Source organism: Apaloderma vittatum, unplaced genomic scaffold (genome assembly GCF_000703405.1).
Source record: "Apaloderma vittatum isolate BGI_N311 unplaced genomic scaffold, ASM70340v1 scaffold16753, whole genome shotgun sequence".
NCBI classification, from domain to species: domain Eukaryota; kingdom Metazoa; phylum Chordata; class Aves; order Trogoniformes; family Trogonidae; genus Apaloderma; species Apaloderma vittatum.
Genome location: NW_009708875.1, coordinates 24,957 through 51,035, shown reverse-complemented (window position 1 = coordinate 51,035; position 26,079 = coordinate 24,957). Strand labels below are relative to the sequence as shown.

Below are 26,079 nucleotides of genomic sequence, written 5' to 3'. Positions count from 1 at the left end.
AGCTGCAAATTAATTAAAATAATCAAACAAGCCAGAGGTAACTCCCACACTAAGGGACTGCCTTATAAAACAATGTTAATAGAGCATTTACCATTGGGGGTTGCCTGGTTCCCTTTTAATGAAATGTCTGTGATTACCTGATTAGTTGATCATTGTGCAGAGCATTTTGTTCTCAATAGAGCCATGCAACCAAGGAGAAGAGAGAGGCTTTTATCAGATAAGGCTTGTTTATTTAAAATGTATAATTGACTTCTTTTTTTAATGGAAGCATGATCCAACAAGCTGCTGGCCTCCAACTACTTATACTGCTTCTCCTCTCCAGTCTGAGATGAGCCAGTTTTCTGGCACACGCTTATCTTGGCAAGGGTTACCTTATGGAATAAAAGCAGGAAAGCTGCGACGGATATGAGAAACTAATGGTTAAAAATGGTCACTGTCCATTATGGTGTTATGGTTGTCATATGCCGTCATGCTAAAATTACAACAATGTACCAGCTGTGGCTCTGCCCCCACATAGTATTATTGGAGAAATAAACTGGTTTAGTTTGATAATAGCTGAAGAGGCCAAAAGATGATCCACATTTTTTTGCTGCTCACACACTTAACACCACTCCTTGTACAGGAAAGCAGCACTCGGGATTACAAGGTACTGACAATATAATGGAATGCCAATAAACTTGGGAAATTCAAAGAAGACATGAAAACTAGACACCTCATGCATGTAACTGTATGTTTATTTCTTTTTAAAGAACACTCCTTAAATGTATTGTAAGTCAATATACAAACTTGGTTTCACAGATTTATAATCCACTAAATAGCACAAAATATAATCCAGGTCGTTGATTTCTTTCATCTGCCTGCGCGTGCATGAGTGCGTGTGCGAGCGCCCGCACGCGCGCCTGCTGCCGGTGGTGGTGGCACCCCCCACTGCGCGCGTTCAAACACATGCCTGGGCTCCTCCTGGCTTTCCTCTGGAGCAAACCTCACTCAGATGGAGACTCTGCTCTGGAAGACTGCCACCCTTTTGCCCATGAACCCTGCTCCTTGAAGAGGCTAGGGGGGAAGTGCTCTCTGCCTCGCCGGCTGGGCCATGCTCCTCCACCCATGGGACGGGATGGGTTGGGATGGAATGGGTTGGGATGGGATGGATTGGGATGAGTTTGGTTGAGATGGGATGGGTTGGGATGGGATGGGATGGGATGGGATGGGATGGGATGGGATGGGATGGCACTGAACAGGAGCCTCTGAAGCTGACCCAGGTACTGCAGCAGGGAGTGACCAGTCATGTTGTTCAAGTGCAAGGAAACATTTGGTGTTTTTTATCCCCTGCTCCAAACCCCTCTCTGACAACCCGGGGCACCTCTGCATGGCACCTACACCCCACAGCCAACCCTGGTGAGCAGGGGACTGCCGGGGCTTGGTGGGGTGACGAGAGTCCAGAGGGCCAGCTCCTCACCCAGCCCCGTGGGGCTGTAGGGACTCCGCCATCCCGCTGTGGGGGGCAGAGGAGGGGGTGGCACTGCAGCCAGGCTGACTCAGCCCCTCATCAGCCAGCGGTGCCCCAGCTTGGCGCCCGGCAGCATGGCAAACCTCACCTATCCCGCTGAGTTACACAGACAGCACCAGTGATGCACATATTTACACGGGGTGGAATGTTTACCCATAGCTTTTTTAAAGGAGTATATAGATCAACGTGTTCACATAAGACCAAATACTTTTAATATATTTATAACTGTTTTATAAAGCTTTGAAAAAACTCACAATAGCACATTGTTTTACTTTAATGCTTTACGGTACTATCAGTTTAAAATCACAATCAGCACTTAAGTTATAGTCAATCCGGCAAACAAGACAAAAAAAAATTACAAGAGTTAAGAACTGACTGATACATCCTTTATCTTTTTTTTTTTTTAACTAATGCATAAGTGCAGAATAAGATAGGATACTCTAGTTTAAATATCTTGTTTTACAATATACATTTTGTTCTAATTACGCAACAGTAAATCCCATGCTTCACATAGAAAAGCAATCCACAACATTAAGAAAAAAATTTACAATTTATGAAACAAAGTAAATAAATATTAGTATTACAGAATCAGAGCTGTACATAAAAGCTGTTCAGTTTTAATCATATAAAAATATGTTTTAGTGCAACCTCACATATATTGATGCTGTTTTGCTTTACATCATTTAGATCCAAGTGTCCAAAAAAGGAAAGAAATTACATTTATTACAAAGCAGATACACAAATTCTAAAATATGTACAAATTACTGCTAAAAAAATGCTTATAAGAATATAAGCAAAGTAAAGAAAAGGCACAAACATCTGTACAGTTTAAAAGTACCAGACCCAATAAGAACTTCAAATTTAGTTTTGGTCAGGCTCATGATGACTTGTTATTTTTTATCTAATTCTTTTGATATAACAAAAGTATATATAAAGCAAACTACTGTAACTTAGAACAGGCATGCCGTAAAGTTGAATACTTCTTCTATCTCTAGAAAAGGAAAAAAAAAGTGGGGTAAATGTATGGGTGAAAGTCTCCATGCATCTCAGATCAATGTGGCTTGCTCTTCTCAGATGACGGATCTTTTCCTTCCTGTGTGCTTGATGGGGGGTCGCTCCTGCTGTGAAAGCCCAACTGCCGGACATCCACAAAGCTCTTTCTGTAAAAGGTGGGATGGGCCAATGCAGTCTGTGATGTACCAAAACTGTCCTGTTCACCACCGTGCAAGTCAGGATGGGTGGCTGAGGCACAGGTCTGGCCCGGCTCAGATCCACTAAAGTGTTTAATGCTAAAATGTGCACTTTCTAAGGGTTTCTGGTGAGGCTCAGAAGGCCTCTGCAGCTGCTCCGCCCCGTGCAGAACGGCTTCTTCTGTGGCGATTCGCAAAGAGGCTATGGCTTTTGTACAAGTCTGTATGTTCTCCTCCTGCTCTCTCTCAGTAGCTACGACACTGTCCTCTGACGTGCTCTGCGCCAGCAATAGCAACGGAGAGGAGGGCGTGCTGGAGGGAGCGGTGGGGTGCAAGCTGTGTGGAGAGGTGCGTTTCTCATGATGCTTAGAAATACCATACGATTCTTTCAGAAAGGTTTCCGCAGTTCCTCTTTGCTTCTCCTCGGAGCCCTCTCTCTGCAGGGCCAGAGTGGACGGAGAATGTAAACCTGAAAGGGCCACTGGTACTGAATGGACCATCTGGATACCCCCGATGGGCATCATGGGGATGGGTGCTCGGATCTGTTGCTGGGAGTGTAGTGGAAGATGACTGAAGACGTAGTCACTCGGACCTTCGGGGAATGGGCTAGACCCCCGGTGCTCCATACCTCCTTTTTCTCCATATACGTTGAAGTAAGGCCCCTGAGACAACCCCCTTCTCTGTAACCAGAAAAAAAACACAAAAGAAAAGTCAGCGCTGCTACTTGCGAAATTCTTGTCCGGCTGCCAAACCACCTATCTGCTTTCCTGTCTAACACAACCTCTCATTCACACAGCACCTTTCATCCAGATGGATCCCAAAGCATTTGGAAAACTCCACTAATTGCCTATCCAAACAACAGAGGAGGTTTTGCTTAGCTCAGCCCTACAGGGCTCATCCCTCTGAGGCGAAAGGCAGGAGCTAGTTAAGAGCATTCAGTAACACAATGCAGCAATTTAGGTCAGGAAGTGAAGAATATTATATTCAACTGAAACTGCGGAGAGAATTTGGGGTAGATAGAGTTTCATTCCCCAGCAGAAATTTGGCCAGGAGTCCCATCTTACCCTCTTTTGGCAAACTGCACACACTGTGCTAGTATTGGCAGTCTCTGCTGGGTATCAAGACTGTGCTGCAGAGAAACACACATCTGAACACTTCCCTGCTGCTGCCACCACTGCTTGGCAGTACGGGAAAAACCTGACTGCATGTACCTGTTTTCTGCCTGCTGAAAGGTCCTACACAGGAGCCCCAGAGAAGGCACTTGCTCCCCATGAGCTTTAGCCAATCCTTGATGAAAGGGGACAGGAATTTCCATAGAAGTCCAAGTGCCTCTGTGCAATGAAGACTCAAATTTTTATGGTCGTAAAGACAATGGAGAACCACTCTGGCCTATGCGTAGTGTAAACAAAAAATAATAACGAAAGCACAGGCATCAGCTGTGAGTGAAAGTGATGATTCTGTCACAGGGAGACTCACCCACTCATAATGGGATTGAGAAGAATGAGGGATTTTGTAACAGCTAATAAAAACCAATCTGGTAATATTGACATTTTCACTGCCTTCCCATTAGTTCTTGCCTTGGAAGAATGAATAGATCCATCTCCACTCAGTATTAAATATGCCCTGGGCTTTTGGGTTTGTTTGTTTGTTGTTTTTTTTCATTCTTAACTTTTAAAATTTGTTTTCCATCTGATGATTAAGTATCATTTATTGCTGACCAGAGGAATAACGATGACAGAAGTGCAGGATGGCATTTTCATAATTGTGTGTGGGATTTGGCCACACGACTCTCGAGGACTCCCATAGGAAATTAAATGAATGAAAATGCTCTTTTCTGCTCAGCAAATTGACCAAACACCTATCAATTGCCCCAGAGCTATACTGCTACCATGGTCTCAGTGTGGTCGCCTGAGGACCACGCTGCTAAATGCCAATGCATTAATGTGGCAGCACCTCACTGCTGGGAAATCCTAGCTCTCAAGGCATTAAGCAACCTTTTGATCCCATCCTGGGGAACTGGTTTAGGGGGCAATTAAAGATTCCGTTTCTGTGCTACCCAGGGGCTCAATCTCACTGTGCTCAGATGCTTTGTCCCATCTGATATAAATCAAAGTCGAGACAGGCAGGGTGACCCATAATCATCAGACTCGAACTTGAGGGATGTTATTTTTCTGAGACTAATCTATGTTGGGAATTTTCCTATTCAGAAAGTGAGGCACTTGAGTCTTATAAAAGAGAAACTGTCATAAGAAAGCAGAGTGACAGCACATTATACTGCTGAATGGTGAAAAAATTACAGAATAAACTGCAGTTGCCAAACCACAAGACATAGTTCACCTACCCTGTCAGTCCTTCCTACCGCTAACCTCACCTCTGCACAGCTGCTCGCCCGCCCCCCCTTTTTTTTTTTTCCATCTTTGGTCTGTCAACCCATTTCTCAGTCATACTGTCCTCTTGGCTGTTTCCTAAGCCATGACATTTATCACTATTGCATCTGATGTGAACTTGGGCTAAGGGAGACAGAAAAAGCGGCCAAAAAAAGGGAGTAAAACTCATTGAAGGACAAACCTAGTCACACACAAATCTCTAATTGAGAAAGACACTGGCTTCATCTTGCATCCTGCCACAGTTTCAAAAGGGAATAGAGCAACAGCCTGTCCTTGTCAGATAGAGGTGGCTAACATGATAGAAATTGCTACACACTTCAAGATCAGCAATATCATCCAATATATGTCTCATATGCCTAATTTTTACACAGATAGTGACAGTGTGTGCATGTCCACTGGATGCCTTCCAAGCCTGGCTGATCGCATACCAGATTATCTTTCTCTAGCTCTGGCAGATAAGTTTGGAGACAATGGAAACAGTTACAGGCATAAATAACTGTTCATCCCTCTTACCCTGCTTTTACACTCTTTACCAGCATCTACAATTTTCATACCTACAAGCAGACACACATATATGTACTGAAGGGACAGACTGAATACTAGAGGAGCTGTCTTCTTTTAAGAGACATCCTGAAAATCCAGAGACTTTATTCTGTTGAGAGAGTGAGCATCACATCTCATCACTGAGCACAGTGTGGAAAGTCACAGCATCTTTTTGAGGGGCAGTCAGAACAGGTTGCTGCCAGTGCCATGAGATGAGCTCCCCTCTTTGTCAGGTGATGGGAATCCAGTTCATTCCCTATTAATCCTCATTTGTTGGAGTTTAGCATATTTCCTTTCCACTTCGGGTGACATACAATTTCCCAAGCAACAATACTCTGTAGGAACTTTTCACTAAACTCTCTGGCCTGGTCATAAGGCTAGATTGCCACACCACATCCCCAAGGAAAGCCATATCCAGCTTCACAGGTCCCCCAGAATGCATCAGGGATGAGATTGGGTTTACCCTGTATCTGGTACATCACCCAAAACAGGCTGTGGGGGATTAAGAAGCAGATTGCATTTCAAAGCCAAGCACCCTTCACAGATATCCTCCTGGCAGCCTCAGACCACAGCTTGCAAAAAGATGGTGGGTGGAAAACAACCTCTTTGATTACCGTAACAGAATATACTTGAGGCTTTTTAAAGTTAAAAACCAGAAAATGTTGAACTCTGTTGCGAAATTCAATGACAGAGCATGTTACTGATGTGCTTTCTAAAAGATATGATCATCAATAAAGGGACGATAAATCTGTGTGGACTTCAGGTTCAGGATCAGCTCGACTTGTAATCCTACTGGGAATGCACCATAGCAGTCCACACACACCAGTGGACCTATTTACAGCTGACCTGAACTTTAGAAATTTTATGCTGGTTCTTTGTACAGGAACACATTTCACTCAAGGTGATAAAGTAATGAGTGCTTGGGAAGGGATTTAATACCCATATGTCTGTGATGATCAAAGGACCATAAGTCCTGTTGACTTTCAAGTGGATATAGAGGTGCCTAATTCCCTTCAGCCCTTCTGAATATATTGAGACAGGCTTCGGACTTAAAAATTAATGAGAGCTGCAACAAAACAGCAACACCAGCAAAATCCACTACCTCCTAGAAGCTAAAACAGTTGCTAGGGAGAAGTTTGTATCGCTCATATATTGTAAGATATGTATTCACAGTCTCATTGTGCCCTGAGACTGAAAGAGGTAAAAGTTCCGCTCTGCACTAGGAAGCGGCGGGGTGCTCTAGGAGTGGGACAGAGTGAAACTGTTCATGCTGGATCCCATCTTCATAGCGTAATAAGCATTGGGGGGTTGGAAGGGAAGGTTACTTCAGACTAACTCTATATAGTCTCTTACTCACTTGAATGCTCACTCACAGTTTAAGTGCACTCACTGTACTCTCGGAGAATATTTTTCAGTTTAATTTTGTCTGAAGACAATTCAGGTCACTTACTGCAAGACTGCTCTGTAATGTGAGTCAAAGCACAGTAAATGTGACAACGAGACATACGCCTGATCCAAACTAAAATGCTAACAGAGATGCACTCAGGGTGAACAAAAATAGCCTTCCCATCTTTCCTCTTTCTCTCAGGACTGGCATAAAATGACTGCAGAGAAGAATCCTTTTGATAACAGCACCAGCCTCCTCAGAAAGGAATGAAATCTCTGGTATTCACAGAAGAGAATATCCTGATTGTATTTAGAGAGCAATGGGGACCTGCCTTTAAATTTAGAGACACGAGTTTAACTTGCCAAAGCGTGCACCAGCATCAACCAGAGCCTTGGGTTACTTTGAGAGAGTATCTTGTTGCAAGAGTGTATCCTGTTATTAATTGTCAAAGAAAAATAAGTATATTTTTCTGTATTTTTGTACTATCCACATAAATAAGTTATTTACGCCATGCTCTTTTCCACCTCCTAAAGAAATAATTTCAATTGCTTTCTGTGTGGTACTTTCAGTGCCAGAACACTTTACAAGCTCTTTGCACAAGACCACCAAAGTGCATGAACAAATGTTCAAGGGGAAGCAACCTGAAGGGGAACTAGACCAGCCCTGGCCAAAAAGACCAGGGCAAATACATCAATTTAAATGGAGAAGAAAGAAAACTGGCTGCTTCTGGGTACTGCAGCCATCAGAAACACAACGCCACTCTTTTTCTTGCAAGGACTGGGAACCCAATGCAGCTCTGAAAGAGGAAGCAGGATTCTAAGCTGCATTCTGATGTGCATCACTGATCATACTCTTAATTTGCTGGATTTCAATTCTCTGAAAGTGAAAAACGGTCTTTATTCCTTTTTCTTGTCTGACAGCTTTCATTTATAGCAAGCTCAGGTGTTATTTGTCTTCCCACACACTGAGTATAATGACTTGTGTTTCACCTAAACTCAACTACTATTTGGCTAAAGTATGTCCTCCAGAAAGGCACTGAGAGGTGAGGAATCCATCTTTCCCCTCCATTCAGCCATTTGTTGAGATGGGCAATCATCCTTGCTTGTAATTTCCTCATTTAAATTTGCCCGGGCTCTGCTTCCAGTGATGCTGGTTCCAGTGACTGTACTAAGGTCTGGGCTTCTCCCTCAAAACTCTCAATATGTCACTGAGTTACCAATGCTTTCTGTAGGACAAATGATCTTTAAAATTGGGTTTTTCACTGCCACATGCCTGATCCTACTTCAGAAATAAGGTAAGTGCTAAAAGCCCATCTGGTATGGCGGACTTTCCAAAAGAAGGAGCTAAAGGTGCTAACAAGAGTCCTCACAATGTGCTAAATGCCTTGCTGGAAGGTGTGCATAACACAAAAGTCAGACATTAGAGTGAGAACTGTCAGGTAGCCAAGGGTGACTGATAAGATGCCCTTTTGCCAGCATCATCACATTCCCAAAATCTCTACCTCAGGATGCCATTGGCAGCCCCTCATGTGGGGCATTAGGGACTGGGGGTCCCTGCACAATGTGAGCTGTGGCATCTCATATAATTTCTTCCATTTGATACTAAGACATCATGACTGTTAAACTGGTGGCTCTTTATCCTCTCATTGTTCTTCCTTACTTTGTCAGTAGAACTGCTGGTGGGATTTGCATCCACTCTCAGCTCTGCAGTGATTGCCCCTATGACAGTGCAGCAGGGTTTCAGAATGTCGTTCCTCAAGGACCGCTCAGGCCACTGCTCAGCCACCCCTCTCTACTGCTCTCGCCAACAACACACCAGGCCATGGGGCCATGTCTAATATATGGAAGAAGTAACTCTCCACTGCTCTCTCCTCACATCGAAGCTTTCCCTTATCCTCCTGAAAAGCTGGGAAAGCCGCTTTCGGATCTGCCAGGCTGGTGGCATCTCGTCTCTGTTCAGTCCATTCCTGTTCCAGCCACCTTTGCCCAGATGCATCCCTCGCTCCCTTCCCAGGTGCAGGTAACACATCAACCTGGTTCCACAGAGAAGTTCACCCCAGAGCTCTGGAAATGCTGATTTTAGGAGCTTAGGGTTCAGTTCTCCTCCTCTACAAAGAAATACCACAAAGACTACCCAAAAGTTTGAGAAAATTGGCAATGGGGAAGTGGGGAGGAGAGCCTTGCCAGGAGGAGAGCAGGGAGGCAGGAGTCCTGAGGCAATGTGAGTCTGTCACAGCTTGCCTGGGTTGAACCCACACGGATGGGCTGAGGAGGCAGGCAGTGAGAGGGCAGCAACATCAAATGTGGGGAGGGAAGCAGACTAAATAAATAATTAGATGCATACACAGCGAGGTCGCTTCTTAACGCTAAAGATCAAATTTACTTGTGGAGAGAGTACTTTGTGAATGCTAGGGCTGGCCAAAAGTGCCAAGTCAGCAGTTTCTGAGAGCTCATTTACTGAAAGGGAACAGCACAGACAGCAGCTGTGCAAGTTTTGCATATTTCCATTTCTACCCAGACAGTTACGTCCCTGCCGAAACAGAGAGTTGTGATGGTGTTTTCTGCGGGGCAGACAGCTGCCTGCTCCTGCCACACGATATTGTGAATGCTAGGGCTGGCCAAAAGTGCCAAGTCAGCAGTTTCTGAGAGCTCATTTACTGAAAGGGAACAGCACAGACAGCAGCTGTGCAAGTTTTGCATATTTCCATTTCTACCCAGACAGTTACGTCCCTGCCGAAACAGAGAGTTGTGATGGTGTTTCCTGGGGGGCAGACAGCTGCCTGCTCCTGCCACACGATAATATCCTTTAACCCCCTGCCACAGATCCCAGTTTTGATGAGCACTCTGCTTTTCTAAAAGGTTCCATTTATACTAACATTTTTATTCCATTAAACAATACTTCAATGATGGGCACTGTACTGCAGTATCAGGGCCTTAAGTCCCGATCTGGACTCAGTCCCACTTAACAGTCTAAGAGGTAAAAGGTTTTACAATGCAGAAACAAGACCCATGCACCAGGTAAGCTTCCTGGGCTGTTTCAAAATAGTACAATATAATATATATATATGTACATATATATATGCATACATATATATATATAAAATAAAGATGAGGGCAGTTAATATAAGTCGGTCTAATTTAATTGAAGTTAATGGAGCTACTCAGGCTTGTACCAAGGGAAGATTTGACCCTCAGTCTGACTCTACTGCATCTAACTGAATCAACATCCTGACTTGGTCTTCATCTATTTCAAACTTCTTGCATTTGTTCCAGGACTTCCCACCAAGTCTCAAAGCTTATACCTTCTTCTACAAAGCTGCAAACTTTCTCAAAATATTAAGGACAAATTAGGTAAGAGCACTGTTTTTGACAATAGGAGTGAAAGTATTCTTCCATACTTACTGAATGCCCTACTGGAATAGATTCAGATTGTAAATATTGACCCATGGACAACGCTGGATTATGGTATAAGCCTCTCCGGGGAGATGCTGCTCTAACGGAGGCCATGTATCTCCTCTCTCGCCTAGGAGACAAATCTCTTCGAACAGACGCATCTTTCCCTGGTGACATTGGTCTCCTTGGCGATAGGTGACGTCTTGGTGACACGTCCCGTCTTGGTGATAACTCTCTCCTCAGCACAGCCTCCTTCCGTGGGGAAAGGTGCCTCATGGGTGAAATATCTCTTCGGGGTGACAGATGCCTTCTGGGTGACAAATCCCCTTTTGGCATTAAATACCTCTTTGGTGAGTTATCTCTATAGGGCGAAGAATCATAGCCGGGTGACGACTGTCGACTGGAGGGCGAGAAGTCCCTCGGAGATGAACTGGTGTCTAACGAAAGCACGTAATCCTCATCCATGCCACTAGGTATGTCCAACCTGTCTTTATCGGGCTCCGAATCGGTACTCTTGCTCTGGAAAAACCTCTGATATTCTGTCATCTGTGAATCTTCACAGGATTCGCTTGGCGTTATAAGCTGAGTGACCTGAATGCTAGGTAAGGTGACCAAGTAACTGATGAGGGAGGAGTGTCCCATGGAAAGGGAGCCTTCGGGGGAAGCCCCCTGCGACGTCCCAGCCGAGTTCACCGACAGGGAGGAGAACCGAGGGGGCTGTGGGCTGGTGCTTCTTGATCTGGTTTTTGGTGTCGAGTCTCCCTGAGTATCATCAAAATCATCCTCATCTTCGTCATCATCATCATTGTCATCGCCGTCCTCGCCATCTGACTCCTCTGCATCAGAAAACTGGTGCTCTGCTGACAGGCCTGCCAGGTTGCTGCTCTTCTCTGCCTCCTGCTGCATGTCCTCCGTGTTTTCTGAAAGAGCCATGTCAAGTCAAAACGGTGAGCACACACCCTCTCTCTTACACCTTCTGCCACGTTCATTCCCCACCCAGCACACGCACTGCCATCGCAAGATGCTCTTCATGTGGGATGGCTGCATAAAGCCACTCTTCATTGTCTCAAACCATAATTTTTCAAAAAAAACCCCTTGAAACTCTATACTTCACCCAACCACACTTTGCAACTTCTCTAAATCTCTCGCATCTAAATTGAAAAGAGTGGGAACTTTGTGTGAGACAGGTCATAGTTTTGTTTCTAGCTCCTCCTACGTAACTCAGACAAATGGATCAGATTTATTTTTTATACTTCCTGTTTATTAAAAGGATGTCTCTTAATTAAAAAATGCCCCAAATACTCTTAATGTATTTTCCTATGCCAGTCACTGTGCTGAAGTGCAGTGAGTCATTTGCATACTCCAGAGGCCATTCCAACCAAATTAAATCATTCTGACATACCTGCTTCTTCAGTTTCAGCATCATCTACAGATGTCATTGATACTCCAAGCTCCAGGCATTTTTTCATGTGTGCTTTAGACTTCATATGTTTTGTCAGATTTCCTATAGATCAGAGATTAATCTAATTAATGGACAACAGCAAAGATCACTCTCCAAGCCAGGTTTCGGTGTAACTTAATTCCATTATCCTGCAGACGGGGTTTTTTAGTTTAAACAAAACCACAACAGATAGGGCTGACTCATCCAGCCCATTGCCCTCAGAGCCTGTTTTAATGAGAGTGGGTTTTTATATCTTCCAAAAAAAATTAAAATATTTCAGGGCCTGAGAGGTATATAGCCATCTCTCCAATTTTGCACATGACATTTAGGCACCCCAGTGAGCTAAAAAGTTCGCTTTTGGTTGTTATCTATCCCTAGGCTCAGTGTTTGTGGTATGTACAGACTGCCTGGACAGTGAAGTAAGTCCAACGCACACCAGCCGTTCAAGGCTCATACTCCTGTTTCACAGTGGTAGTTTCAAGCTAAGGGCTCTCCCATTTAGTTCACATGTAGATTCCAAATGTATAGTGTGTTTGAAGCATTTGAGAGCAAAAGCACCCCACAAAATTTATGGAAGACTTCTCTCAGTAAGTTTGCCTTCTAGCTGCAATCTCTGAACTGAGAGGAGCTGTACGTACAGCATTCACCTGGGATGTGGGAAATCCAGGTTCAGCTGGATTTGAATGGATCTGAACCAGACACAGCAGGGATTTGAAATCAGATCTCCTATTCCGCTGAGGGAGCAATCTAACACTAGACTATTGACTTTCTGGAGTGCCTGTCTTGGTCCGTCTTTTCACAGATAAGAAAACTCGGTTGAGACTGGCCCCAAGAGATATTTCATGGCAAAGAATTTTGAGCACAAATCAAAAGCTGGAGAAACAAGACTATCGCTCTAATCTACTAGCCACCTGAGTCACATTTGCAACACCAATTCAGAAAACAAACCCAAACCACAGCGCTTCTTAGCTCAAGGAGAACACTCTGTGAATGTACCTGTGCTGCTTTTGCGACCCTATCCAGCATCTCCAGATGGTGCGTGTAACACATGCAACCTGGAGGCAGGAACACCGTACCACTCCGTTGGCTAGTGGAGGTGTGCTTACAAGCTCACAAGCTAGGCTCTTCTCCTCTAACTTCCAGTCTCAGCTGGTTCAAGTGATTCCCTTCTCAGAGTTTCTTACACCTGCGCACTGCATGAAAGGTCTAACTGGCCACTGATGTGTCTGGATGACTAAATGCTCAGGGTGTACACTGGAAAGCTGAGTAACTCTGAAGGTCTGTCCCATACTTTCTCAGCAAAATAGTGACAATAGTTATGAGGCTAACAGCTGTTCATAAGCAGTAACACACCAGTTAAACACTTCTTGTACTTCGAAGGCGAACTTAGTCTCTTCCTACTCATGCCCCTCTTGTACAATAGTATACCACCTTCTCTTGTTTCTTTCTCCCCTGCCAGAAATGCAAGCCTCAGCAAGTAATTCCACATTTCTTTCCATGACATCTCTTCTGCCTGGAATGTCCTTTCTGAACACAGCTGCAAAACCACAACCCTCCTTCAAGTCCCGCCTCAAACCCTATTCCTCCAGCAATGTCAAATGCAAACAATGACCTGAGAACAGCTCACCAGAGGGTCTGTTGGGACTACAAACGAGCAGTTCCTTGTCTTTGTCTCTACATCCTCATGAAAAATCCTCATCTTAAATTAGGTTGATGGGTCTACTACCATCCAACAGCTATTCCCGTCTTTGGCAGCGGAAGAAGGACTAGAGTCATGGAAGCTATTACAACCCTCCATCCTCAAAACAGCCATGAAGCTGCACTGGGATCTTGGGAGATATTTCCTTCAGCTTGCTCTCTCTCCCTTCGAGTAATTTCACCACACCAGGATCAGAATCCATTTCCCTTGTCTGCCAAAGGGAAGCTAAGAAACTGAGAATGTAAGCCTCATTTGCTGCTAAAGAGAAGGATTTTCTCCTTTTAATGAGATAGCTGCAACACAAATCCGAATTCCAAAGAATATCATTATCTGTGGCCCCAGGGTGACAAATGGAAGCTTTTTCTGTGCTGATAAATACATGTGAACACAAGCTATCAGATCTCTATTCATAATTAATGCCACAGTGGATGGAGCAGCCCATCTGGGAGACATACATTATTTATAAACTTGAAACTGACCCACCGTAAAGCCCGTGAAGGCATGTTTTCCTCAGCAGCTGATGCTCTGCTTCCACATTATGTCATAACAAGTGTACTCTCCTGATAGCATTTAAGTGCTATTGCAATTAAAATTTGCACCATGTAACAATTTTGGCAGAAAGTATTATTTGTAAGGGTGGTTCTTATGCTCCTACATTTTCTCTGCAGACAGATGGACCAGCCAAGAGCCTATAGTTCTTAATGAAGCTATCCAAGGAGTCTCACTGTCTCAAAAAATCCCTGGATCAATTAAATAGAAGAGAGAAATCTCTCTCATGAATTCCTGTATACATAAACATGGTAGGTTTTTTTCTGAAGAAAACTCCCTCCTTGACTGCAAAAGGTGTTTGGACTCCAGATGGCAAAATAGGTCAAAATTTGTTTTGAAAGTAGCAAGAGGTCAGCAAAAAGGGCCAAGTACCTTTAGTTTTGAAGGCAAAATTGCACAACTTGCATACATAAGGCCGGACATCAGTATGAGTGCGGATATGTTTTTTGAGCATGCTTGGCTTTTTGCAGCGAATTCCACATTCTTCACAAATGTACTTTCCTCGGCCACGACCTCTGACATAGACATAATCCTCATTTGATTTATACCTGTTGGAAGAGAGCAAGCATTAAACCATACATACTCTATGACACATACATGCACAAACATCACCTCTACGCATCTGATCCTGTATGTTTCTCATCCACAAATCCACAGAAGACCATAGGAACTACTGAATTTCAGTCTGGAACTCACAAAGTGTTTATATTTCAGGGAATGTCCTGGTCCCAAATGTGTTTTAAAAATATGAGACCAAAGGGTTGCAGTACGAGAACAGCACGAATGCCTTGTCAGGAAACAGATGAGCTACCATTCCTACAGACACAGCACAACTCCAAATATGAGTCTGCATGTTGGATTTACTTCTTCATCTAACTGTAGTCTTGTACAACACAGGCATCTACCATCACGGAAAAGAGCATCGCTTTGCAGCATGGTTCATGTAACTATTTTAGTATATTTATCCCTTGGGATCAGATAAATCACATCCTGGAAATGCCCATTAAGCATAAAGGGAATGTAGATGACTAGCAAGGATGTATGCATTTATGCTAGAGATGCCTGAAGTTCCTGAAGACGGATGCCTCCCTAAGTGACACCAAGTTGAGTTCACTCAGGTATGAGCTGCTTTAGAAATAAAATAGAAAACTTCCAAGCTGCACACTTAGCAAAAAGCTGTTAAAGAAATTTTGCTTAGCACAGCGTAAGCATTCCATGCTATTTTTGTTGATTACATAGCGTGTAGTTAGATAATAAATTAAGAAAATCTATGTAAAGCTGTACATTGCATTTACTATCATGATAAATTTTTAATATTGAAGTCTAAAAAGGCCCAGGGGATCTGCTCAGGCTGTTCTAAAGTTTGAAGCATGCTGGGCATTACCTAGAGGGAGAATCTCATCCTCATTCACCCAAAGTAAAATTCAGAAATTGTGAGAACTAACATTTTTTCCGCCCTCTGTTTGCCATCGTCCTGTCCCTGAGCAGTACAAAGTACTTTCAATGACCCCGTGGATGCACAGCTCACAAAACATGGCTGGTACTGACAGTCAGCAGTTTAAATAAATAAGGGACTGTGTGAAAGATTCTGTTAATGGGATGATAACTCTACAGGAAACAAGTGGAAATTTTGAGGTTACAGAGCTGAAACATTTTTCAGTGTGTTTTTCTTGGATGAACATTTCTTTCATATGTTCAGCTATATCACTGGCAATATAAACACTGAAGCAAATATCTCAGAAATATATAAACCACTGCCCTCTTCTCATGGCCATCTTGTTCTACATTAAACGCATCAGCTCCTCTTTCAAACGTGGATGCCTCAATTCAGTTTTTTACATCTCCTTTCCAATTAAGTTGGCCTTCTCCCATCTCCTTCATTGTTCCTGACACCGTGGGCCAAATTGGAATAGTTTAATGTAATTGAATATTTAGCCATCTCTCTAGCAGGTATTTTGGTACAACATTTCTGGGATTCTGCTTTTCTGTCTGCCCCATTTCCCAGGTTCTCCTTCACACACACATGCCAATGACTCCTAGTCATCTCTCTATCCACTTCCTCATCAACCACCTCTAGGCTTTCTCCCACAGACAGAAAAAAATACCTGTTATTGTTTGAAACTGCCATTTTGTCATATTGTTAAAACTGCCATTTTATCTTCTTGACATCTCTCCTTCCAGTCTGATTTTGCTGGGATGGAGTCTACCATATCACCCCTGATTGACACTGGTAAGATAAATGCTGTGTTATAACATGTGCTTTTCTATTGCTCCATCTCTGCTGTTCCTCTGCCTGACCTCATCCCATCGGCTTCTGTCACCTGTCAGATCCCATCGAGCACAAAGACAATTAGACAAGATTAGTCTCTGCACCATTCATATGGATGATTCTTGTACCATAACTGACCTTCACTCTCTAAGTATACTTCACTCTAACGACGACTGTAGGAGAAAGGACACACACAACCTAAACATTTAAAGAAGGCCTGGCTCAAAACCTGAAACAACAGAAGTCTATGGTGATTATCTCTCTAGCCCCCAGGAATGTTAGATGTTACCATTAACTCCTGCCTCTCTCAAAGCTTTCAGTAATTTCCTTCTTCGCACTATATAACTTTCCTCTAAGGACTATGGTCACTGCTTCTCTGAGCATGATTTGAATGGGAGTCTAGAATTAAAAAGCATTTAACAAGCCTGAGTCCTGCAACTTCTATCCAAAATGTTATTTTATTGGGGATTTTCAATTAGAGTCTATTACTGGTAGATATAAAACAGCAAACATAAGCAAACTCTTGCTGTCAGGTGATAATGTCATTAAGCCAGGTGTCAGATGAGAGAGCATGTTTGCCCTTGCTTTTCCTTTCTTTTCACTTTCTTTTCACACCATTAGTAACTAACTGTACTGCAGCAAGTACTGAACTTCAAATTGCTGCTTTTCTTTGAGGAACACTGCTACACATCCCATCAGGGTTTTGCAGCCTCAGATGATGGAAAGCAGATTTCATGATTCAGATGATTTAATTTGAATCAAGCCACCTGCCAGAAGTAATAATATGGTTGTTAGCTTCTTCCTTCAAAACCCCCTCTGCTGTGATGCTTGCAAACTGCTCTTGACGGGCTTTGCTGCAGTGAGGTGGTGATGTGCTTTTCTCCTCAACTCCATTCATTCTGTTCCTACAGCTTTTCACTCATCCCCAGCCCCATCTGTTTGCTTTCTGCCCCCCTGCCATCCACGCACTCCGCTCCCCTGGCACTAGGCAGCCGCACTGACAGCCACAGATCCTTTTCAACTACCAATTCCAAATTGCTCTCTTTGCACTTAGAGAACGAAAACAATCAGGAAGCCCAAGCAAATCCACTCCCCAAGACAAATGAAAACAAAATGCAGACACCCTGCTGAAACAAGGTATCACCACTTGTCAGTCCAGGGGAGAAAATGTGAAATGAAGATGATAAGACATTTTGCTGCATAGATCAGTGCACTATGCACATGCTGAGATGATACGAAAATGAGCTTGATGAGGGTAGAACAGAATAGAGGAGAACAGAACAGTTCTACAAAGAGCCAAGCACAAGCAAACACAGAAAGCCACCCATGTTGAAAACTAGCTTCCAGCATTCATAAGCACAAACCTAAGAGGAGGACAACTTCAATAATCAGGACAGAAAACAATGAAAGATGTAGTTATCTAAAGAATATTACATCCATTAAAAAATCCCAACAGTCAAGCTAATCAAAAGAATCAATCTACTCTTGCACAAATAATTCCTAAAAAATGTATCATGATAAAATTATGATGTGTAAGGAAAGTGCACACCACTAACGCAACATCACCTCATTGACTGTAACTCTTCAGGTATAACCTGAGGAAGTCCCAGTCTACTGCAGAGATTATTTGTCCCCCACACACCAGAAATTAACATACACATCAAGGTTTCTCACGTTTGGTTTTACTCAAGGGATATCTAAACACAGCCACATATCACCAGGAGACATTTCTAGGTGACGTATGAATTATGGGACTTTACACAAACAGTTCCATAAACCTTACTGATGTATGGGGAAACTTAAGATGGTGTAAGACACAAAGTTTCTTAAAGAAGGTATTAGATGGTAGAGACATTTCATAGTGACCTGTTGCACTCACACTGATCTGGATCCTCCTTCAAGTTGCTTTTCTTAACCTACTTTTACTCTTCTGACCTCTTGTCACACAGCTTACATCAGTGCAGACTATCTCCTGCTGGGTGATCCAAATTCAGAAACAATATGTACTGGGAAGCAGGCAAATCTTATATTCAAAGTGGGTGTGAGTTGAAGCAATAACTCTTAGATTTCTTGTAAACTTAGGCTCACCCCTAAATTTGGGTCCCTTTTGCATAGCTAGCCTACTGGCTTGGGTACTAGGGCAATGTACAACTACAGAGAACAGCCAGGATCGGGGGGTCTGGGCCAGCATTCCTATAACAATCTCCAAAATAACATTTTCAGGCTTTCAGGCCAGATGTAGGCTATACTCCTTCAGTGCTGCAGACTACAGAGAAATGCCACCGTTCAGTTCGTGGAGGCTACTCAAGCGGCGCCAAAACACATAATGTTAATGAAGGACAACAGGTATTTTAAAGTGCCCAAACTGACAGGAAACGGAAAAGGATATGTAAATTTCTCACATCTCCATCCTGATCTATTTAGCTACCCCAATAAAACAGTGCTCTGAGGCCACTTGAGTTTGGAAAAACTGAAACCCATACCTGTTCAGCCACCTAATTATTCACTACTAACAACTGGCAAATTAATTGCATTGCGTCAGAATTCTGCAAATCAAATTAAACAATACCTGCCATTTTAGAGTATCCTGCAAAGGCAAACAAGTGTCCATTTCATTTGCTTCTTATAGCAAGCTTCATAAGCCTCAAAACAATGTTAATGGGCTTTGCTTTTTCCTTTTCCCTCTCTTTGTTATTTGTTTCTGTTATCACTTGTGTAATGGATGGCCACGGTAAAATTGAACAGTATTTTATCAACCACGCATGACAGATCTGTGGATTAGGCCTAGATATCACAGATTTCACTGTCATCTTACATTTTATCTCCAAAATCCAACTTCAGCAAATAATAGAAAATTACAAAAATAAGTATGCCCAGCTAACCCACTCACATAAGAGGAGGTAGGCAGAGTCTAAAAATGGAAAGTTATCCTCATGGAAGCCATTAAATACAAAGAAATGGTATAGAAAATATCAAAATGTTAACCATTTAGCCACTTTTTATGATCTAAGGAATGAGAGTAGTAATTTTGAGTGAGTGCTATCACACAGATAGAAAATGTAATTGTTCGAATAGCAAAGTAGAGCCAAGAGTAAGTATACAGGTATTCTGTAGCTTGGTTTAAGACTGACACACACACAAAAACAAAGCAGCTTCGGAGCTACAACACATGCCAGGAATACAGGAGACTGTTCACATACTAATTCATCCATATTCATTTTTAAATCTCTTTAAAACGACAGGCTGAGCTTGAAATTTCCAGTTGCATTTTCTTACCCTCCTTCAAAGATTTTAATTCGTATCGGCTCATTTTGTTTGGATGTAATGTCTTTATCTCCATGAATGTCTCCTTTTACTCTTTCTTTTATAATATTCCCCACTACTTTCTTTTCAAGCTTGCTGCCAAACAAGAAGAATGGCTCGTGTTTCATCTGTAGAACAAAGTCAAGGAAGGGTGTTACTGCTGGAGCACACAACAAACGTACACTTCATTTCAAGTACTTTTAACATTCCAGGTCAAAGCCAAACTCTCATTTTGGTGCAACTCCATAAGATGAATTAATTTGTCCCATTTAATTCAAGACAGAATAAGAGAGGGGGCAGCATGGACAAAGTTTTATGAGAATCTTGACAGAAAAGAGAGCATCATATCTTTCCTCAGAAAAAAAAAAAAATCAAGGAGAATAGAGATGGAAAAGCCTTAGAAGGTAATTTATTGTCATTACAGAATTTTCCCTGGCACCATGATCTAATGCTTAGTTCATGAGGAAGAGTTGGTATACAAAAGACATTAAATGGATCTGAAGATCCTTATTCAGATTTTAGCTTAATCTTTGCATCTGTTACTGCTTGGATCAGAACATGGCAAACACAAAGGACAAAATAAAAGGAGATAATATATCAGGCTCTGGCACACATGAAGGGAGGTCTTTAAAAGCCTCACTTTTTATGTCTGATTTTGAAAATGGAAACAGAGACAGTAGAAGTAGCAGAGCTTCTAGAAGGGTAAACTGAGGCTCAAAAGTTGTCATGAGAAGACATCAATGTCTGATCTCCCAAAGGGAAATCTTTTTTTCTAAAAAAAATCATTAACTTATTTTACTAATGTTTTCTCAAAGAAAGCTATGCAAGTTTAATTTTATTAAAGCCTCTTATTTACCTGAGCAAACTGCTTCCATGCACTTGATGACGTCAGTTTACCAGCTCCAGGTCTATGCATAGCAGCCAGAGTGTAGATTTCTGTGGTGTTTTTCTGCTTGGACCTTAAAAGTGCTAAAGTGGTCTTTGTACTTAGCCCAGATGGGTTTGGGTTACATGAACTGATACACCACGAAGCATAAACAGAAGATTTGAGCGTTGGTTGCTGAATGGAATTGGGTTTTGTATAGTTTAAGAAACACCAGCTCACAGTGGTGGTAGTGCGCAGACTTGGGAACTGAAGGACCTGCTGAAAATCTGCTACATCTGTCAGGAGAATGGTTGAGCCCGTGACTTTCCCACTGGCATTGGATGACATCTGGACTAACATCCCGAGAGGCAATTTTTGATGTTTCAGTTGGTCTTCTGGTTGAATTTCTCCCGGCGGCAATGAAGACCTCTGTGGACTCATGCTCATATCCGAAGCTGTTTCATCCACATCCAGTTCTTCTGGTGAGTCTCTTCCTTCAGAAGGGCCACTGGACTTCTGCCCTGGTGATGTGGAATCAAAACTGGAAAGTTTCTCCCTGCTTGGTGGGAAAGCATCAGCTGTTGGCATGCTGACAGCTGGGAAATCTTGAGATGATGAGGACAACGGTGAGGAGGATGACACAGACGGCAGACTTTCTTTTGGCTCTGTAGTACAGCTTTGCCTTACTAGCTGAGGCTTCTGCATTCTTGGCAAATCCTTCTTTATATCTGAGTTAGTTAACTCAACTGCGCTTAGCTCCTCCACTATCTGCCCATACATTTTTTCTTCTTTGACTCGTTTCTGCTGCTTGGTCTCCATGAAGAGCTCCAAGCTGCTGGCAGGTGAAAGCATTCGTTTGCTTCCTCCCAAGGTAGAAGCCATGTCAGAAGTGGAAGGCAAACACAGGGGAATCGGTGGCTCCAGTCCAAGTGGTAGTGTCTGTGGCACTTTCCACAAAGGATATTTTTCTAGCCCTCCATGCTGACCCAGCATCTGAGCTATGTTAAATCCAATTCCTTGCATGGCTGCATTAGTCGCCAATGTTCTTTGAGAAACAGTCTCGTCAACTTTACAAATGACAATTGCAGGACTGTTGCTCTGTCCAAGGATCTGGGAAATGCTTGTGTACATGACACTACCGTAAGATGGCACGTGGGTTTGAATCCTGACGGGCACAACTGTTCCTGGCAAAGACTGTACAGATCCATCACTGGGGGAGTCAAAGTCTGTCTGAAGATGCTGCTCAGAGGAGGTATCTGTTGGTTTAACACTATGGTCTGATTGGTACTTAGCAAGAGTATTTTTTGAAAACTGCCCAGATGTTCCTGAGTAATGCTGGTAGGCTTGCTCTTTAGCTTGCACATAATCAACTGGTTTCTTTCCAATAAGCTCTGGCACATGTTCCAGGTGATAACTCGGAGGAAGGTCTGTTTGGAAAGGCTGTTTGACATAAGATTTCTGCAGCTGTTGTACAAAATGATGCTGGAAGTGTAGAGGTTCTGTGCATGACTGCCACAAGACAGGCTGCTGAGATGGTGGCAAGTGAACCATGCAGACAGCTGGATAGGGGAACTGAAACAAGGTGCTGTGAATAGGGGGAAATGGGACTTTTTCCTGATGTGCAAATAGCTGCTGCTCTGACGGATGCTTGCTAGGAATATAAGGTGCTTGCTGGATCAAGGGATTCCTTAACATTTCTGGGCTGTCTGCAAGAAGAGCCTGTTGCTGGGCAAGATGGGATGAGCTGTTACTAAGCTGAGCACAAGAGCCAATAGCCTGTTTTCCAGAGTCATCTACCTGAATAGGCTGAAGTGCAGAGGAAGGGGAGTGATGCCAGGCAAGCTGGGAGGAACGAAGACCAGCCTGTGCATGTTCCATCTGCTCCTGCTTTATACCTTGTTCTGTGCTCTGATCAGTCTGGGAAATCTCTGGAAAACCACTGAAGGAAGCCTGGCGAACCAAGAAGCATTTCTTTCGTTCTCGGGATGGAGACAGTGCCGTAGTAGGTGTCCCAGCCGAAGAGGCATGAGACAGGTTCCCATAATCAAAGGATTTACTTCGGATCTCTGGGATTTCAGCAGCATGAGGACAGGGCATCTGTTCAGATGAGCAGCGTCTCATTTCTCTCTGATGGTGATGCCCAGGGACGGAAAGTGAGTAAGCACCAGCTGGAACTGTTAAAAACTCAGACTGTCTTCCAAACTCATCTTGTTTGGGAGGCGTGACGAACTTCATGTTCTCTTCCCTTTCAAAGGACATTGAAAAACTTGAACTGTGGGACAAATTACTTTCTTGGCTAGGGCTGCGAGAGAGGCTTGTACCTGTGGACTCAAAGCTGGATTCTCCAGAGGAGTGCTCCATGTCAGCAAGTCGCAAACGCTTCTTTTTGGGTGGCAGCTTTTCGGCTGGAAGTTGTGAAAGGGTCTCACTTCTCTGGGGCCACTGGAATTCCTCGGTGGGTCTCTCCTGTTCTTTACTCTGCACTTCTTTATCTTTCTCAGGCTTATCTGGTTCCTCTGTGACCCGAATTTCAGGTACCTGGATGTTGTGCTGGCGAACCAACCTGGGCTGCATATGATATGGCTGAGGCTGCTGGGATGGAGATGGTTTACTGGCGTCAACATTTTCTGTTTGTGGAGCTCGGTCTGGGCTCATTGGGGACTCACAAATCTCACTCTCGCATGTTTCAGATGGTGAATAGATCTTTTCCTGCTGGCATGCAATATGCTCTGTAGATTCAGACCTTTCAAATGAGTTTGGCCTGCTCAATGAATTTGTGTGCTGAATGACAGAGATGACATTTCCAGGGGGCTTTCTAGCCAGGGACTCTGCAGTCTTTTCTTGTTCTGCAGTTAAGGATGACTCTTCCAGAGAAGCTGCTGGGCTTCCAGACTGTAGGTAAGGTCTGCAGATTTCAAAACGCTCCGTGTGGCAATGGGCAGCATTGTCTAGACCTTGAAGGGCAAATCCACTCCTTGGCACTTCCTGCATTTGGGATTTGGGATCAAAGTCCAAAGGCTGAATTCCCCCAGTGGTGCCAGTCATAGTGCTGCAAAGCATGGGGCTGTCTTCCTCATCTCCGACACTCTCTTCTTTCCTGCGCTTTCTGTTTTCGAGCGTTGTTCCGAGCATGGATGGCACCGCCTGAGATTGTCCAAGCGGATCAACAAAGTACTCTCCTGCCTTATTCATCCCACCTAAGGATGGTGAGTCCCTGTAGTTCTGCCTCTGGACTTCAAATTCTTCCCATTTTCTGTAGTGCTTACCACCGGCATCATAGTCATAAAAGCTCTTGTCTCCTTTCTTTTCTTTTAAAGATGGTCCTTTGTCACCTGCTGTCTGTCTGCTGGAAGCAATAATGATGTTTTTCCCTGGTCTTCCGTGATAGTCTGCATCTGAGTGCCCCTCCTGCACAGAGGGCAGTTCAAAGGCAGCCTGTCTCCTCAGCATTCTTTGGTGGGATATTCCCACTGTCCCAGGGTAAAATACATCATCTGAGCCAGTCATCTTCTCGTCGAATGAATGGCTTCCTCTCAGAGATGGGGGAATACTTAGGCTGTTTGCAGAAGAGGTTGGCATGGAGTTACTTCGAATAAGAGGAGAGGAATCTGCTGGGGGCTCTAGAAGGACGGGCACATCACCCTGCTGACTGACTTGGTATAGGTTGGATTCACTTTTGATGGATGACGTGGTGGTGTGGGATTGTCTGGATTCTGTATTGCTGCCTGGATAAACTTGTGTAGATTTAATAGTGCTCAAATTACTGGAGTCGAGGAGTTCTTCTTTACTTGGAGTCAGCTGAGAAATATGTTCCTCAAGCATCTTGATTTCTAATCTGTTATTTAAAAGAGGTGATGGCTCTGCTTTGCCCTTTCTACCCATTAAACTGTGTTCCTGATTTGTTGTCGCCACTGTTACTGCTGTCCTTTGATTAATCCTATAGAACTTCCCAAAGATGATTTCTTCGTAAGACTTTGCATTAGTATTTGGTGGGCTAATTTGCTGCTCAGCACTTTCTGAGCGGGAAAAATAACCAGAGTCAGTGCTTCCTTTACTGTGTGGGCTCAAGAGGTTTAATGACTGCTCAGAATCTTGCCCTTTTTTCTCTGAGAGTCTTAGTGCAAGTCGCTGTTTAACTGTATGAGAGTCATCAGACTTAGTACTTAAGGATGGGGTCTGCAACATATCGGAGCCAATATACAGTGAACTCTCACTGGGTAACTGAATTCCACTTTTAGGGATAATCAGAATGGGCACTTTCATTGGCCCCACCAAGGAATCTTCCATGGAGGAGTGAAAACTGCTCCTGCCAGCAATGTCCAGGGGGATCTGCGGGACGGGGCTCAGTTTGTCAGACCCTTCCACTAGGAGAGGGGTCTCCTCATCAGTGTCCGTGCTCTGCTCGCCGTCTGAATGTATTTCAGCTTCGACGTCGATGTAACTGGCATCTAGGTCCAATTTAGAGACTGCCGACTCTGTGAAAGGTACCAGTCCTGCTTTAATTGCATGGGCATGTGACTTCCTGTGCTTGTAAAGGTTGCTCTTCGTCTTGAAGGAGAAACCACAAGGAACACAAGGGTACGGCCGCTCCCCCGTATGAGACCTAATATGTTTTTTAAGTACGCTAGGTTTGGCACAGGCCCGATTACAGTAAGGACAAATGTACTTGCCAGGCTTTTTCGGTTTGTGCTCCTTTTTGTGAGCATCTTCTGATTGTTCTAAAGATTTCTGTGAATATTGGCTGTATGCAGGGTTCAAACTTGAAATCTTCTTCCTGGAGAAACCTCCACTATGGCTATGCACATGGAAAGGGAACAAGTCCTCTGAGGCAACTGATTGCAAGTGGCTAGGAAACTGCCACGGAGGGCCTTCCAAGCTCTGATGTGGCTTTATGTTGTGCAAGAAGCCTTGTGGCAATGAGTGCTGTGGGAAAGAAAGTGAATGTTGACATGAGTAAGGACTTGGATGATGCTGTGGGTATTGCTTCTCCGTGACTTGCTGCGTAGCTTCATTTGACGATACCAGTTTTCCAGAACCAAAAAGTTGTGCTGATGCTGTGTTTCCTATTTGCTCATGATCTATTTGTGGTTGCCTCTGTACTTCTTGATTGCCAAAAGTGCTCATCTTAATAACAGCTGAATGTTCTTGCCTCCATCTACTTGGTACTTTAGCAGTTTCCCCAGACCTTGAGGTAGCTTTTTGCCCTATAGCTGTGTCCCCAGAGTCCATTTTGTTACACAAGGTCTTAAGTGCTAGTTCACTTGAAAGCTGTGCAGACACATGGAGTGTGTCTGGAGCTGTGCTTTTTAAAGTTTTGTTGCTCCCATTTTTCCAGGGCTGTTGTAAGTTCACAGACTTTTCTTTCTCTTTGGAACTTTCCACACAGTAGTCTATAGGCATTAGATTTGTGTCTGTACACTAACGTGAGTATTACACAGTTCTGTTCATGGCAGGAACTTTCCTAAGCAGTTTATTACACATTTGCGAAGACTCGTTATAGCATTTGGACATTTTTCATTGTTATTTAATACTGAGATGCAGAACGAC

At 43.5% G+C, this 26,079-nt stretch overlaps 1 protein-coding gene across 2 annotated transcripts; it reads right to left on the bottom strand.

Moving 5' to 3' along the window:
* Positions 1-1,619: 1,619 nt before the first annotated feature.
* Positions 1,620-25,932, bottom strand: HIVEP2 (human immunodeficiency virus type I enhancer binding protein 2). 2 transcript variants are annotated; one of them, XM_009866721.1, is made up of 7 exons: positions 20,524-25,857; positions 19,641-19,795; positions 14,468-14,643; positions 11,809-11,910; positions 10,423-11,326; positions 5,980-5,992; positions 1,620-3,377 (listed from the first exon to the last, which is right to left on the bottom strand). In XM_009866721.1, exons 1-7 carry the CDS (start codon positions 25,759-25,761, stop codon positions 2,559-2,561), a joined length of 7,407 nt encoding a protein of 2,468 aa, XP_009865023.1. In that variant the 5' UTR covers positions 25,762-25,857; the 3' UTR covers positions 1,620-2,558. The 2 variants fall into 2 exon arrangements, with proteins under 2 accessions (XP_009865023.1, XP_009865022.1); XM_009866720.1 differs by lacking the exon at positions 5,980-5,992 and having other exon boundaries at positions 10,416-11,326; positions 20,524-25,932.
* Positions 25,933-26,079: the final 147 nt, after the last annotated feature.